This window comes from Drosophila elegans, unplaced genomic scaffold, assembly GCF_018152505.1.
Source record: "Drosophila elegans isolate 14027-0461.03 unplaced genomic scaffold, ASM1815250v1 contig_149, whole genome shotgun sequence".
NCBI classification, from domain to species: Eukaryota; Metazoa; Arthropoda; class Insecta; order Diptera; family Drosophilidae; genus Drosophila; species Drosophila elegans.
In genome coordinates, this window is record NW_024545513.1 from 14127776 (window position 1) to 14144473 (window position 16698).

General features: G+C 34.3%; 1 protein-coding gene across 1 annotated transcript in view; it reads right to left on the reverse strand.

Annotated features, from left to right (window-relative positions):
- Positions 1-14585: 14585 nt before the first annotated feature.
- Positions 14586-16698, reverse strand: part of LOC108149975 (high affinity cGMP-specific 3',5'-cyclic phosphodiesterase 9A) — a 42354-nt gene continuing 40241 nt past the window's right edge. Inside the window, exon 8 of the mRNA XM_017277895.2 lies at positions 14586-16256. Coding sequence (XP_017133384.1) covers positions 15045-16256 — 1212 coding nt within the window. The 3' untranslated portion in view covers positions 14586-15044. The remainder of the gene's footprint in view (positions 16257-16698) is intronic.

Sequence of the window (16698 nt, forward strand, 5' to 3'; positions counted from 1 at the left end):
TCCAGAAACTTGGACAAAAATAATTTTTTTTAAAAATGTCTTTCTAAATTCTGTTATTGTGTCAAAACAAAATTTATTGTTTTAAATCGATCGGGGACGGATGGTATAGGTTGCTAGCTCTTCAAAATAGCAACTCTTTTGACTTTGGGTCTTATTTTGGCAAAGTTACAACAAAAAGACTCTTCAGAAATAATTTTGTTTGAAAAATCGCCAAAAATCACAAAAACACATTAAAAACTTGGTTTTTGTGTCAAAACCCTGGGAAATAATGGTCAAAATGTGGAATGTCATACACCGTTGAATTCGTAACAAAATTTCCAATCGAATGGCATTCACAGTTAAAATTTTTTCAGATTTTCAAATTTCTGCAAAAAATGATGATGTACCCCCCTTACAAAAAATCCAGAAACTTGGACAAAAATAATTTTTTTAAAAAATGTCTTTCTAAATTCTGTTATTGTGTCAAAACAAAATTTATTGTTTTAAATCGATCGGGGACGGATGGTATAGGTTGCTAGCTCTTCAAAATAGCAACTCTTTTGACTTTGGGTCTTATTTTGGCAAAGTTACAACAAAAAGACTCTTCAGAAATAATTTTGTTTGAAAAATCGCCAAAAATCACAAAAAACACATTAAAAACTTGGTTTTTGTGTCAAAACCCTGGGAAATAATGGTCAAAATGTGGAATGTCATACACCGTTGAATTCGTAACAAAATTTCCAATCGAATGGCATTCACAGTTAAAATTTTTTCAGATTTTCAAATTTCTGCAAAAAATGATGATGTACCCCCTTACAAAAAATCCAGAAACTTGGACAAAAATAATTTTTTTAAAAAATGTCTTTCTAAATTCTGTTATTGTGTCAAAACAAAATTTATTGTTTTAAATCGATCGGGGACGGATGGTATAGGTTGCTAGCTCTTCAAAATAGCAACTCTTTTGACTTTGGGTCTTATTTTGGCAAAGTTACAACAAAAAGACTCTTCAGAAATAATTTTGTTTGAAAAATCGCCAAAAATCACAAAAAACACATTAAAAACTTGGTTTTTGTGTCAAAACCCTGGGAAATAATGGTCAAAATGTGGAATGTCATACACCGTTGAATTCGTAACAAAATTTCCAATCGAATGGCATTCACAGTTAAAATTTTTTCAGATTTTCAAATTTCTGCAAAAAATGATGATGTACCCCCTTACAAAAAATCCAGAAACTTGGACAAAAATAATTTTTTTAAAAAATGTCTTTCTAAATTCTGTTATTGTGTCAAAACAAAATTTATTGTTTTAAATCGATCGGGGACGGATGGTATAGGTTGCTAGCTCTTCAAAATAGCAACTCTTTTGACTTTGGGTCTTATTTTGGCAAAGTTACAACAAAAAGACTCTTCAGAAATAATTTTGTTTGAACAATCGCCAAAAATCACAAAAAACACATTAAAAACTTGGTTTTTGTGTCAAAACCCTGGGAAATAATGGTCAAAATGTGGAATGTCATACACCGTTGAATTCGTAACAAAATTTCCAATCGAATGGCATTCACAGTTAAAATTTTTTCAGATTTTCAAATTTCTGCAAAAAATGATGATGTACCCCCTTACAAAAAATCCAGAAACTTGGACAAAAATAATTTTTTTAAAAAATGTCTTTCTAAATTCTGTTATTGTGTCAAAACAAAATTTATTGTTTTAAATCGATCGGGGACGGATGGTATAGGTTGCTAGCTCTTCAAAATAGCAACTCTTTTGACTTTGGGTCTTATTTTGGCAAAGTTACAACAAAAAGACTCTTCAGAAATAATTTTGTTTGAACAATCGCCAAAAATCACAAAAAACACATTAAAAACTTGGTTTTTGTGTCAAAACCCTGGGAAATAATGGTCAAAATGTGGAATGTCATACACCGTTGAATTCGTAACAAAATTTCCAATCGAATGGCATTCACAGTTAAAATTTTTCAGATTTTCAAATTTCTGCAAAAAATGATGATGTACCCCCTTACAAAAAATCCAGAAACTTGGACAAAAATAATTTTTTTAAAAAATGTCTTTCTAAATTCTGTTATTGTGTCAAAACAAAATTTATTGTTTTAAATCGATCGGGGACGGATGGTATAGGTTGCTAGCTCTTCAAAATAGCAACTCTTTTGACTTTGGGTCTTATTTTGGCAAAGTTACAACAAAAAGACTCTTCAGAAATAATTTTGTTTGAAAAATCGCCAAAAATCACAAAAAACACATTAAAAACTTGGTTTTTGTGTCAAAACCCTGGGAAATAATGGTCAAAATGTGGAATGTCATACACCGTTGAATTCGTAACAAAATTTCCAATCGAATGGCATTCACAGTTAAAATTTTTTCAGATTTTCAAATTTCTGCAAAAAATGATGATGTACCCCCTTACAAAAAATCCAGAAACTTGGACAAAAATAATTTTTTTAAAAAATGTCTTTCTAAATTCTGTTATTGTGTCAAAACAAAATTTATTGTTTTAAATCGATCGGGGACGGATGGTATAGGTTGCTAGCTCTTCAAAATAGCAACTCTTTTGACTTTGGGTCTTATTTTGGCAAAGTTACAACAAAAAGACTCTTCAGAAATAATTTTGTTTGAAAAATCGCCAAAAATCACAAAAAACACATTAAAAACTTGGTTTTTGTGTCAAAACCCTGGGAAATAATGGTCAAAATGTGGAATGTCATACACCGTTGAATTCGTAACAAAATTTCCAATCGAATGGCATTCACAGTTAAAATTTTTTCAGATTTTCAAATTTCTGCAAAAAATGATGATGTACCCCCTTACAAAAAATCCAGAAACTTGGACAAAAATAATTTTTTTAAAAAATGTCTTTCTAAATTCTGTTATTGTGTCAAAACAAAATTTATTGTTTTAAATCGATCGGGGACGGATGGTATAGGTTGCTAGCTCTTCAAAATAGCAACTCTTTTGACTTTGGGTCTTATTTTGGCAAAGTTACAACAAAAAGACTCTTCAGAAATAATTTTGTTTGAAAAATCGCCAAAAATCACAAAAAACACATTAAAAACTTGGTTTTTGTGTCAAAACCCTGGGAAATAATGGTCAAAATGTGGAATGTCATACACCGTTGAATTCGTAACAAAATTTCCAATCGAATGGCATTCACAGTTAAAATTTTTTCAGATTTTCAAATTTCTGCAAAAAATGATGATGTACCCCCTTACAAAAAATCCAGAAACTTGGACAAAAATAATTTTTTTAAAAAATGTCTTTCTAAATTCTGTTATTGTGTCAAAACAAAATTTATTGTTTTAAATCGATCGGGGACGGATGGTATAGGTTGCTAGCTCTTCAAAATAGCAACTCTTTTGACTTTGGGTCTTATTTTGGCAAAGTTACAACAAAAAGACTCTTCAGAAATAATTTTGTTTGAAAAATCGCCAAAAATCACAAAAAACACATTAAAAACTTGGTTTTTGTGTCAAAACCCTGGGAAATAATGGTCAAAATGTGGAATGTCATACACCGTTGAATTCGTAACAAAATTTCCAATCGAATGGCATTCACAGTTAAAATTTTTTCAGATTTTCAAATTTCTGCAAAAAATGATGATGTACCCCCTTACAAAAAATCCAGAAACTTGGACAAAAATAATTTTTTTAAAAAATGTCTTTCTAAATTCTGTTATTGTGTCAAAACAAAATTTATTGTTTTAAATCGATCGGGGACTGATGGTATAGGTTGCTAGCTCTTCAAAATAGCAACTCTTTTGACTTTGGGTCTTATTTTGGCAAAGTTACAACAAAAAGACTCTTCAGAAATAATTTTGTTTGAAAAATCGCCAAAAATCACAAAAAACACATTAAAAACTTGGTTTTTGTGTCAAAACCCTGGGAAATAATGGTCAAAATGTGGAATGTCATACACCGTTGAATTCGTAACAAAATTTCCAATCGAATGGCATTCACAGTTAAAAATTTTTTCAGATTTTCAAATTTCTGCAAAAAATGATGATGTACCCCCTTACAAAAAATCCAGAAACTTGGACAAAAATAATTTTTTTAAAAAATGTCTTTCTAAATTCTGTTATTGTGTCAAAACAAAATTTATTGTTTTAAATCGATCGGGGACGGATGGTATAGGTTGCTAGCTCTTCAAAATAGCAACTCTTTTGACTTTGGGTCTTATTTTGGCAAAGTTACAACAAAAAGACTCTTCAGAAATAATTTTGTTTGAACAATCGCCAAAAATCACAAAAACACATTAAAAACTTGGTTTTTGTGTCAAAACCCTGGGAAATAATGGTCAAAATGTGGAATGTCATACACCGTTGAATTCGTAACAAAATTTCCAATCGAATGGCATTCACAGTTAAAATTTTTTCAGATTTTCAAATTTCTGCAAAAAATGATGATGTACCCCCTTACAAAAAATCCAGAAACTTGGACAAAAATAATTTTTTTAAAAAATGTCTTTCTAAATTCTGTTATTGTGTCAAAACAAAATTTATTGTTTTAAATCGATCGGGGACGGATGGTATAGGTTGCTAGCTCTTCAAAATAGCAACTCTTTTGACTTTGGGTCTTATTTTGGCAAAGTTACAACAAAAAGACTCTTCAGAAATAATTTTGTTTGAAAAATCGCCAAAAATCACAAAAAACACATTAAAAACTTGGTTTTTGTGTCAAAACCCTGGGAAATAATGGTCAAAATGTGGAATGTCATACACCGTTGAATTCGTAACAAAATTTCCAATCGAATGGCATTCACAGTTAAAAATTTTTTTAGATTTTCAAATTTCTGCAAAAAATGATGATGTACCCCCTTACAAAAAATCCAGAAACTTGGACAAAAATAATTTTTTTAAAAAATGTCTTTCTAAATTCTGTTATTGTGTCAAAACAAAATTTATTGTTTTAAATCGATCGGGGACGGATGGTATAGGTTGCTAGCTCTTCAAAATAGCAACTCTTTTGACTTTGGGTCTTATTTTGGCAAAGTTACAACAAAAAGACTCTTCAGAAATAATTTTGTTTGAACAATCGCCAAAAATCACAAAAAACACATTAAAAACTTGGTTTTTGTGTCAAAACCCTGGGAAATAATGGTCAAAATGTGGAATGTCATACACCGTTGAATTCGTAACAAAATTTCCAATCGAATGGCATTCACAGTTAAAATTTTTTCAGATTTTCAAATTTCTGCAAAAAATGATGATGTACCCCCTTACAAAAAATCCAGAAACTTGGACAAAAATAATTTTTTTAAAAAATGTCTTTCTAAATTCTGTTATTGTGTCAAAACAAAATTTATTGTTTTAAATCGATCGGGGACGGATGGTATAGGTTGCTAGCTCTTCAAAATAGCAACTCTTTTGACTTTGGGTCTTATTTTGGCAAAGTTACAACAAAAAGACTCTTCAGAAATAATTTTGTTTGAAAAATCGCCAAAAATCACAAAAAACACATTAAAAACTTGGTTTTTGTGTCAAAACCCTGGGAAATAATGGTCAAAATGTGGAATGTCATACACCGTTGAATTCGTAACAAAATTTCCAATCGAATGGCATTCACAGTTAAAATTTTTTCAGATTTTCAAATTTCTGCAAAAAATGATGATGTACCCCCTTACAAAAAATCCAGAAACTTGGACAAAAATAATTTTTTTAAAAAATGTCTTTCTAAATTCTGTTATTGTGTCAAAACAAAATTTATTGTTTTAAATCGATCGGGGACGGATGGTATAGGTTGCTAGCTCTTCAAAATAGCAACTCTTTTGACTTTGGGTCTTATTTTGGCAAAGTTACAACAAAAAGACTCTTCAGAAATAATTTTGTTTGAAAAATCGCCAAAAATCACAAAAAACACATTAAAAACTTGGTTTTTGTGTCAAAACCCTGGGAAATAATGGTCAAAATGTGGAATGTCATACACCGTTGAATTCGTAACAAAATTTCCAATCGAATGGCATTCACAGTTAAAATTTTTCAGATTTTCAAATTTCTGCAAAAAATGATGATGTACCCCCTTACAAAAAATCCAGAAACTTGGACAAAAATAATTTTTTTAAAAAATGTCTTTCTAAATTCTGTTATTGTGTCAAAACAAAATTTATTGTTTTAAATCGATCGGGGACGGATGGTATAGGTTGCTAGCTCTTCAAAATAGCAACTCTTTTGACTTTGGGTCTTATTTTGGCAAAGTTACAACAAAAAGACTCTTCAGAAATAATTTTGTTTGAAAAATCGCCAAAAATCACAAAAAACACATTAAAAACTTGGTTTTTGTGTCAAAACCCTGGGAAATAATGGTCAAAATGTGGAATGTCATACACCGTTGAATTCGTAACAAAATTTCCAATCGAATGGCATTCACAGTTAAAAATTTTTTAGATTTTCAAATTTCTGCAAAAAATGATGATGTACCCCCTTACAAAAAATCCAGAAACTTGGACAAAAATAATTTTTTTAAAAAATGTCTTTCTAAATTCTGTTATTGTGTCAAAACAAAATTTATTGTTTTAAATCGATCGGGGACGGATGGTATAGGTTGCTAGCTCTTCAAAATAGCAACTCTTTTGACTTTGGGTCTTATTTTGGCAAAGTTACAACAAAAAGACTCTTCAGAAATAATTTTGTTTGAAAAATCGCCAAAAATCACAAAAAACACATTAAAAACTTGGTTTTTGTGTCAAAACCCTGGGAAATAATGGTCAAAATGTGGAATGTCATACACCGTTGAATTCGTAACAAAATTTCCAATCGAATGGCATTCACAGTTAAAATTTTTTCAGATTTTCAAATTTCTGCAAAAAATGATGATGTACCCCCTTACAAAAAATCCAGAAACTTGGACAAAAATAATTTTTTTAAAAAATGTCTTTCTAAATTCTGTTATTGTGTCAAAACAAAATTTATTGTTTTAAATCGATCGGGGACGGATGGTATAGGTTGCTAGCTCTTCAAAATAGCAACTCTTTTGACTTTGGGTCTTATTTTGGCAAAGTTACAACAAAAAGACTCTTCAGAAATAATTTTGTTTGAAAAATCGCCAAAAATCACAAAAACACATTAAAAACTTGGTTTTTGTGTCAAAACCCTGGGAAATAATGGTCAAAATGTGGAATGTCATACACCGTTGAATTCGTAACAAAATTTCCAATCGAATGGCATTCACAGTTAAAATTTTTTCAGATTTTCAAATTTCTGCAAAAAATGATGATGTACCCCCTTACAAAAAATCCAGAAACTTGGACAAAAATAATTTTTTTAAAAAATGTCTTTCTAAATTCTGTTATTGTGTCAAAACAAAATTTATTGTTTTAAATCGATCGGGGACGGATGGTATAGGTTGCTAGCTCTTCAAAATAGCAACTCTTTTGACTTTGGGTCTTATTTTGGCAAAGTTACAACAAAAAGACTCTTCAGAAATAATTTTGTTTGAAAAATCGCCAAAAATCACAAAAAACACATTAAAAACTTGGTTTTTGTGTCAAAACCCTGGGAAATAATGGTCAAAATGTGGAATGTCATACACCGTTGAATTCGTAACAAAATTTCCAATCGAATGGCATTCACAGTTAAAAATTTTTTAGATTTTCAAATTTCTGCAAAAAATGATGATGTACCCCCTTACAAAAAATCCAGAAACTTGGACAAAAATAATTTTTTTAAAAAACGTTTTTCTAAATTCTGTTTTTGTGTCAAAACAAAATTTATTGTCTTAAATCGATCGGGGACGGATGGTATAGGTTGCTAGCTCTTCAAAATAGCAACTCTTTTGACTTTGGGTCTTATTTTGGCAAAGTTACAACAAAAAGGCTCTTCAGAAATAATTTTGATTGAAAAATCGCCAAAAATCACAACAAACACATTAAAAACTTGGTTTTTGTGTCAAAAACCTGGGAAATAATGGTCAAAATGTGCAATGTCATACACCGTTGAATTCGTAACAAAATTTCCAATCGAATGGCATTCACAGTTAAAATTTTTTCATACACCGTTGAATTCGTAACAAAATTTCCAATCGAATGGCATTCACAGTTAAAATTTTTTCAGATTTTCAAATTTCTGCAAAAAATGATGATGTACCCCCTTACAAAAAATCAAGAAACTTGGACAAAAATAATTTTTTTAAAAAATGTCTTTCTAAATTCTGTTATTGTGTCAAAACAAAATTTATTGTTTTAAATCGATCGGGGACGGATGGTATAGGTTGCTAGCTCTTCAAAATAGCAACTCTTTTGACTTTGGGTCTTATTTTGGCAAAGTTACAACAAAAAGACTCTTCAGAAATAATTTTGTTTGAAAAATCGCCAAAAATCACAAAAAACACATTAAAAACTTGGTTTTTGTGTTAAAAACCTGGGAAATAATGGTCAAAATGTCCAATGTCATACACCGTTGAATTCGTAACAAAATTTCCAATCGAATGGCATTCACAGTTAAAATTTTTTCAGATTTTCAAATTTCTGCAAAAAATGATGATGTACCCCCTTACAAAAAATCAAGAAACTTGGACAAAAATAATTTTTTTAAAAAATGTCTTTCTAAATTCTGTTATTGTGTCAAAACAAAATTTATTGTTTTAAATCGATTCAATTGGTTAATCACATTGATTATGTGGAACTCAAATTATTAAGGTAGGTAATACATTCCCAATGAAAACACCAAGAATTTGTTTTTTTTTAATAAGTAGTTTGGAAATGATTTTATTTCAATATATTTCATACTCATTCATTAGTTTCATATTTTCTGTTTTATACTTTTACACAAAAATACTTGTGTGTGAGTCGGTCCTTATGCTGGTGTTCGTCTCGTGGGTATTGTATTGGTATTGGTTTGTCCTTGGGGAGTCCTTTCGTCTGTCCGTGTTCTTGTGTAGTTCTTTTGGTACGCCATTAATCAGAGTTGGACATAACTAAGTGTTAAATACAAGTTGAGTTATCTCATTTAAATATTTGTTTACCATTTAAATGCATTTTCGGAAAAGTTTCATTGAATTTCTCGTTTCTTAGCTGATTTGTTAGTTGTATACCCAGTTTTCTTTTCATTTTTCTGTGAGGGCGACTCAGCGATATTTGATTCTTTTATTTTGGGGTAGGGTGTGCCAAGAGCTTTTTACATCTACATGTTTAGGCTTGTATAGGGTGTGTGTGTATGTATATATAATAACTATTTATTTCTTGACATAGAGTTTTATTTCATCTTGTTCTTTGGTTTGTTTTCTATATATCTCTTGCATTAACTGTAGATTCTTTTTTGGGCTGTGAGGGGTACCATTTTTGTGGGGTCTGTGAGGAGAGGAACTGTTTGCTGTGTCTCCAAGTGCTTGAATTTGTTTAATTTACACTCATTACTTGCACTTCTGCTAGATGAATTTTCTGCTGGGATAATATTTCTTAATCCGTATTTGATCTTCGTTTAGAGTTCACCTACTTTCGGGTTGTGTTTTTGCATTATTTCGCATCTGGGTGAAGAAATATCTTTTAGATATATGGGCTTGCTTGCACTCAGATTTCTTCTGTAGTCACTTACAAATTATAACTATTTGTATTTATATATATGATTCTATTTGGTATGTGTGTATATATGTATGTGTATGTATATATCGACTTCCTTCATTGACATAAAATTTGAAAATATACTATATAGCAATGCTTATGCCCCTGCAAATGGTAGTTTGAAAGAATCTCTGGGGTTTAACTACTTTGCAAGGGTGTCTTCAGCTTACTTCCTTTTTTTCGGGCTGCCTTCTCTTTTAGAAAGAATTGCAACTTTGGAGGAGAAAAAAACAGTTCCAGTAGACTGAAGAGCAAGCGACCAGGCTTATGTATGTATACATATATAATATTTTTTGTTTCTTAGGTTCTTATGTGTGTGGGCTTTTGAAAGAGCATCTAAGCTTCGGCCTGCCGAAGAATGCTGTTCAAGGATCTCTCTATCTAACATTCTGCTCGTTTAAAATTTCGCTTAAAGTTTTCGCTTCTCTTGCTTTTTGTATATATTAAAATTGTAGTCTTTGTATTTTGTGTGTGTTCTTGGAGTAAAGGCTTTGTCAGTTTGTTCAGGAGGGTCACTAGTAAGTACATTTATAATAGTTGCATTTAAGTTTTGTAGAAGAAACGCGTTTTTATCTAGTGTAAAGATGGCGGCCAAGGCTTTCAAGGGTCATGCAGTGGGGATCGACTGTTTTTTGGGTTATCGTTTTGGTGCAGGGTGTGGTCCATTATCGGTGGTTGTATGCCTTGCCTGGTATTTGATCCTGCTGATGAAAAGTACATTTTCCCCCCAAGAATTCTAAATTTTATTTTTGTTTCTTTTCAAAGTAGTTCTTGGGAAATATTTTTGTGTTTTAAAAAGCTCTGACAACAAAATACTACTGCCAAAATAATAAACATCAGTCAATTTAAGAAATAATTTATTTATGCCAGCATTTGATTTTAAAACTTTTAAAATATATCGTATTTTCTCTCATTTCCATATTATTTTTTCCTTTTTAAACTCTGATTTTTACTTATGTTATTAACTTTAATAACAAGAATTGGTTTTAAGACTAAACTGAATAAAAACATAAGTTAAATACCATACGTTTGTACGTTTTTAAAAGGCATATTTGCAGCAGCTTTCGAAATGGTGATTTGAAAATTTAAAAAACCAAGCTTAAGTTTGTACAAAATTGAACTGCAAAATATCTATGAATTTGTTTGACTGATTTGGGAGGAATTTGCATTTTTCCCAGCGAATTTGCCTTATACAATTCTGGGTTTGTGAGCACGGTTTTTTTTTTTTGGGTGAGTGTGTGTGGGAGGCTTGTATTCGTGTGGAAACCGTTTAGGAAGTTTATCTTTAGATTTCTAGTTGTTTGTCGTCTCCTGCTCCAGTTGTAAGTCACGTAGAAAAGTATAAAGTAAGATGCATCCGGTTCCCGTTTCATATCTAGCTAATCTTCAATGCCATTCCTAATGTCCCGCTTTTAGTCCACTTCTTTTCCGCTATATTATGTTTTTAGCTGATGTTGCTGATCTCGATCTAGATCGGTTAGTCGACAGGTAGTTGTGGTTTAGACCTACGAGATTGTTACATACGTTAAACTGCATACTAAGACATTTGGATTTGTATCTGTGTCCGAGTCGGGATGTCTGCGTGTGTGTGTGTGTGTGTGTGTGTTTGTACATATACTGAGTCGTAATCGTAATCGGTATCGCTATCGTTTTGCACATACATTTATACATAAATATGTAGCTGCAGGGAAAAGGATTTCAGATTTTAAGGGATAAGTGTTTAGGGTGTCTAGTCAAGTTGGTCCAAATTGCTCATATTCTTGTCAAATATTTGATTAGGTACGAACAAGCATTTGCCTTTGGAACTTGTTCTCTTGCTATCGTCATCGAATCTCATCCGATTTATATCGCTCATATATCATTCAACCAACTTTCGGAAGGGGGAAGCATTTAATTGACTGCCAAAAGTACGCTAAATATTTACGTGATTTCCGAAAAGCGATAGGAATGTCCCTGCAACGGATATTTGTGTGCCGATCAGTACTTCAAATCAGTACTTCAATCAGTACTTAAATGTTTGAAAAATCGATTATTCAATTTTGATTTCATAACGATTTGCACATTCGGCCAAAAAATTTGATATTCTGATAATATGTCCTTTGCTATTTTGTATTATTGTGAAAACATGCAAAATATTCCAATAAAATCTAATTCTAATCTTATGATTGATAATATTTAAAAATGTACGTAGGACTCCAAAAGTAACATATTATATAAATGAATGGCTTTTAGTGGAAACTATGAGCTTCTCCTATTCAACTTATATTATTATTTTAATTTATTTTTTTAAATGGATATTCACCTATTGTCTTCTTCTGATATTACAAAAATATCTTACAGAATAATTTGGGGAAACAAATTAAGATGTGAATGGTTCAACAAAAAGTGTCAACATTTTTTTCCCATGCAAAGTTCTTCAAATCCTATTTTTGTTAATTTTTCATTGAACTGGAGCTCCATTGCAAGAACATTTATATATTCGGTCTGTCAAATTTATTTATCCAAAATCTGGCTTGTTTTGCGATTCTGTTTGCTTGGGCTTTAAATTAGTTTAGGTATGCTTAAAATGTTTAGTTTTGGTTTTTGGGCTTAGTTGTCATTTTTTTTTTGTTTTGTTTTATACATTTGTAAAACACCTAGAGTTATTTTTTTATGATTTTGTAGTTGTAGTATCTTTAAGATAAATATTTATGTATATATATATATTTTTATTAATGTATATGTATAGTTGGTTTTGTTGGAAAGTAGTTTGTTTGGTTTTCTTTTCTTTGTATTTGTTGATTTTGTTTAAATTCAAGTTTTAGTCTTTATGTTTTGTCATTTAAACAAGGGAAGTTGGTGGCATGAACAATATAAAACGCTGTGACCAACGGGGAGGAGTTTTCCTGGGAAAACCAATCCACACAGCTGCAATGCAGTACAGTAGTAGTTGTTGTAGTAGTAGTATTATAAGGCAACAAATCAATTGGATGTGTTAGCTAATTTCGAGTGGTTCGTTTAGGTAGAGTCTTACATCTAAGAGTTAGCCATCAAGGGATTTCATTTGCAACAGTTTTCCGTTCATTTTTTCTCTAGTTGATCTTGGTGGATACCCTGCAGTCTCTGCTCGGGCGCCATGTGTAAGATGTGTAAGTATTCTGCTCAGTCTATGCAGGCACACTGACAGAAAAACTGATGTTGCTTGTGCGGGGACTGGAAGGTACATACACGAATACATTCGATAAACTTACAATTAACCAGCTAGTTTCAAATCTAACTACAGAAAACACACAACGAGCGGGGAATCCACACGCAGAGAATTACTTAGTTCGGGCATACAACGATGCGATCTGGTTTACATATATATTAATATGCTTATATATTTATAGTACTTTATGACTTACGCACTACAACAAACGTACACACAACTTAGAGAGAAAATGACATATACACATACTAGGTATATGCTGCAGCTTGCAATTACAATGCACAATTAGTAAAGAGTATTTGCTGCGATTTGCTAGACATCCAAATGTACACCGAATAAATATTCTCCTTAACTTTCTCCTCGAATTGAACGCTCGTTCAGTGCTCGCTTAATTACACACATTCACAAAAAAATACAACTCTTCATAACTGTATTAGTTATTGTAACTGCATCTGTATCCAAGGACCAGCTTGGTCTCGCTTCTTCACAATACATATTCTATAACTTTATTAGTTTTGCTTCTTTTTTTTCTGTGTCGCCATACGTAATTGAATTAAAGTTTCGCCGTCGCCAATCAAAGTTCACCCTGCACAATTTGCAATCAATTTTCGCATTGCCCTGCACTCGTGCATGTGTGTGTGTGTGTGTGTTTTCTTTTTAGCTATGTTTAACATAATTACATACAGAAATTTACATTGATCGTAATTAACTTGGGTTTCTCATATGTCCTGCATTATGCTGAGATATGTGCATGCAGTTGGCCTCAAATCGTTTCTATTATCGAATGCATATTGATAATGTTTTTTTTTTCGGGGGTGGCCCTTATCCCCTCCCGTTTCTCAGCAGCTGAGAGTTGCAGCCGAAAATGGTGGATAATCGACAGAGTTTCCATCTCCCACAGTGCCTTCTAATTGAGTGCTGCCATCAGCGTCATCATCATCATCATCACCAGCAACACCATTTTGCCCCGCAGCAGCAGCAGCAACAGCGATGGCAACACCAACTGCAACAGCAGCAACAGCTGCGGCTGCAAATCCAATTGACTGACCATGAACGCATCTCCTGCGGGCATCCCGCTGCCATGGTTTTCCTCCCACGTGGAAAAATCGCAACGAACCAAAAAAAAAAAGAAAATAAAAAAAATTAAAAAAAAATTGGCAAACAAGGAGAACGAACTACTAGCTACAAGCGAATGGAATTAGGCGACTGGGCCGAATCTGCATCGTATAAGCCTGCAACCGTAGCCTGTTGCATAAATGCATTGGCCAAAAATTCGTTTTGCGCAATTAAAAGAGAATTTCCCATGAGAACGGAAAAAAGGCCATTGCTTTGGTGCCTGTGCTCTTGAATTCGGACATTCAAATCGTTTTGGCTTCAAATCAGTTTACTTTCACGGGTAAGTTAATGCTGGTGTAAATATTGCTGCGGATAATCCAGCCATCGTGAAAACTAGATTTTCTGAAATGCAACCGAATGCATTTGGCTAAGAAGCCAACTAAATGAATTTTCTTTTACAATTTTGTAATTAGCCATGCAAAGTCGCAAAGTAGCTGAATTAAAAACTTATCCATGAACTCTATTCCGGAATAAAGTTAATAAAATGGTTACAATTTTAAGGCTTTAATTAAAACATCAGAGGTGAAGTAAATTCCGTTTTGATATAAATAATTTGACTGCTATACAAGACTAGTAGTACAAATTTTCAAAAATATAGTAGCTTTCATAATCCATTGTTATCAATAAAAAAAACTAAAGCAATTTATAATAATACATGTATATATTTGTGTGTGTATGTGCGTGTACATATAAATAAAAATACTTAAGAGGTAAATAAAATGGTAAATATGAAATAATAATAAAAAAAAAAAAAATAAAAAAAAGAAACAAGAGAGAGAGGGAGAGAGTAAAATCTGTGGAAACTTAAAAATTAATAGTTAAGAGCTAGGCTTAAGCCTAAACCTAAGCCAAACCAGGCGAAGTCAACCAAGTCAGCCAACCCCCAGCCACTTGAATAGGGAATCCTTTGTTAGGTCAGCAACCCCCAGCCACTTAGACATTTTCCGGTTCTGGCAACTTGCGTTCGCAGCAATGACAGACGAGGGCATTCAAACGCTGGCCAATGGCCGACCATACGGTCATCGACATGGAGGACACCTCGCAGCTGGACGAGGCATCTGCTTGTTGGTGCTGCTGCAGCTGGCGGTGCTCCCCCTCATCGTCCTCTGGATCCTCCTCCGGATCCTCGTCCTGTTGGTCATGCTGCTCGTGCTGCTGCTCCTCCTCAACATCCCGTCCTGCCGCCCTGGTGCTCCCCTGTTGTCAAATCTTTGGAGCCGCCTCCGAGGACGAGCCGCTGGCCAGGCCCAGCTCCACACTCTGGCTGGGCGGCATTCGTTGAGCGGCGGCGGTGGTGGCTTCCAGTCCTGCTCCAACTCCACCCGCACTCTGCAGCGTATTGTTGCTGGGATGGCGACTGCTGTCGTTGGAGGAGTAGCGCATCATGCCGGGCACATCCAGGCTGTAGGCTCGATGGCGTTGGTGGGCGGCATCGTTGCCGGTGGCCATGGTTGCCCCAGCCTCCGGCTGACCCCTCTTCGGGGAACCCGTACTGTTGTTGGCTATGGTGCAGCACTTTCCCGACTTGATGGCACCTCCGCCGGAGCCGGCTCCCTCCTGGTTGTCGGCCAAGCCATTGGCATTATTGTTGGCCCTCTGCGAGCCGGGACATGGACTACTCCGTGTGCTGCCGAAGCGTTTGTTGCTCTTGTCGAAACTAAAGCTAAAGTAGTCGGAGAACTGGCGCAGTCGCGATTTCCAGGAACTGCCACCACCACCACCACCACCACCGCCAGCAGTCGAAGGTCCTGGCAGGCCACCAGATCCACCAGGAATACCAGATGCGCCAACGCCGCGACCACTGCTGGCATTGCTGCTGCGAGTGCTGCCATTGCTGGGCAGGATTTGTTCGGTGACCACCAGTGGCGGCGGTGGCGATATGTTGCCATTCGATGATGGGGCCACTACAATCGCCGTCGGATGGGCCAGCGGCAGCTTTTCCTCGTTGGAATCGCCCTGACCGCCGCCCCCCTCACCCTCTGAATCCGCCTCAGTGCGAGCCAGTAACTCCTTCAGCTGACAACTATTGGCATTGGTGTCCTGCGGATGGCCAATCACCGTGCCGCCTCCCCCTGCTCCGGCCTCCAAGCTGCAGCGATTGTGTCGACCGTAGAAGACATTACTATCCGAGATCACCTGCGGCAAACCGTCGGAGAGGCGGCGATTATTCCCAGCACTACTATACTGATCCAAGCTGACCGCCCGATTGTTGCCAAAGTGGCAGCGGTTGCTGTGGTAGCCGTGAATGTTTCCGTACGAGTTACGGATCCGCTGGCCACCGCCACTGCTGCACAGCTCGCCGATCATCGAGGGTCGCTTCTCGCGGGAGGACTTGCGCGAGGTGGAGTGCGAGGACTTGCTCCGGTTGCTACTGCCCTCCGTGTCCACCTTGAATTTGGACGTCTTCTCGGCCACCTGCAAGAAAACGACAAAAAAATGTACCTTGAATTTCATGATTTTAGTAATGATTAATTAATGATTAAAAGAAGATTAGGTATTACATTTGTAGTTTTAATAATATTTTTTTTAAGTTTCATGATTTAAGAAGAAGCAAGAAATTAAAAATCAGTTATATTTGGATATATCTGAAGTTCTAAAAATGTGTGTTGAAAAAGATTGCATAACATTCCAAATTTTAAAAGAGTGAGAAAAATTTTTTAAGTATTTTAAAATAAATTCCATAACTTTAGTTAATTCAATGCATATTCAGAAGTGTAATTAAATATTTAAATTATTTAATTAATGTGAATATGTCATATATGCATTATATTTAACTGGTTTAGATTTAAAAAAAATTAAATTTTTAAATATTTAAACTAACTTAAAACTGCAATAAATGAAAAGCAATGCGAGAGAT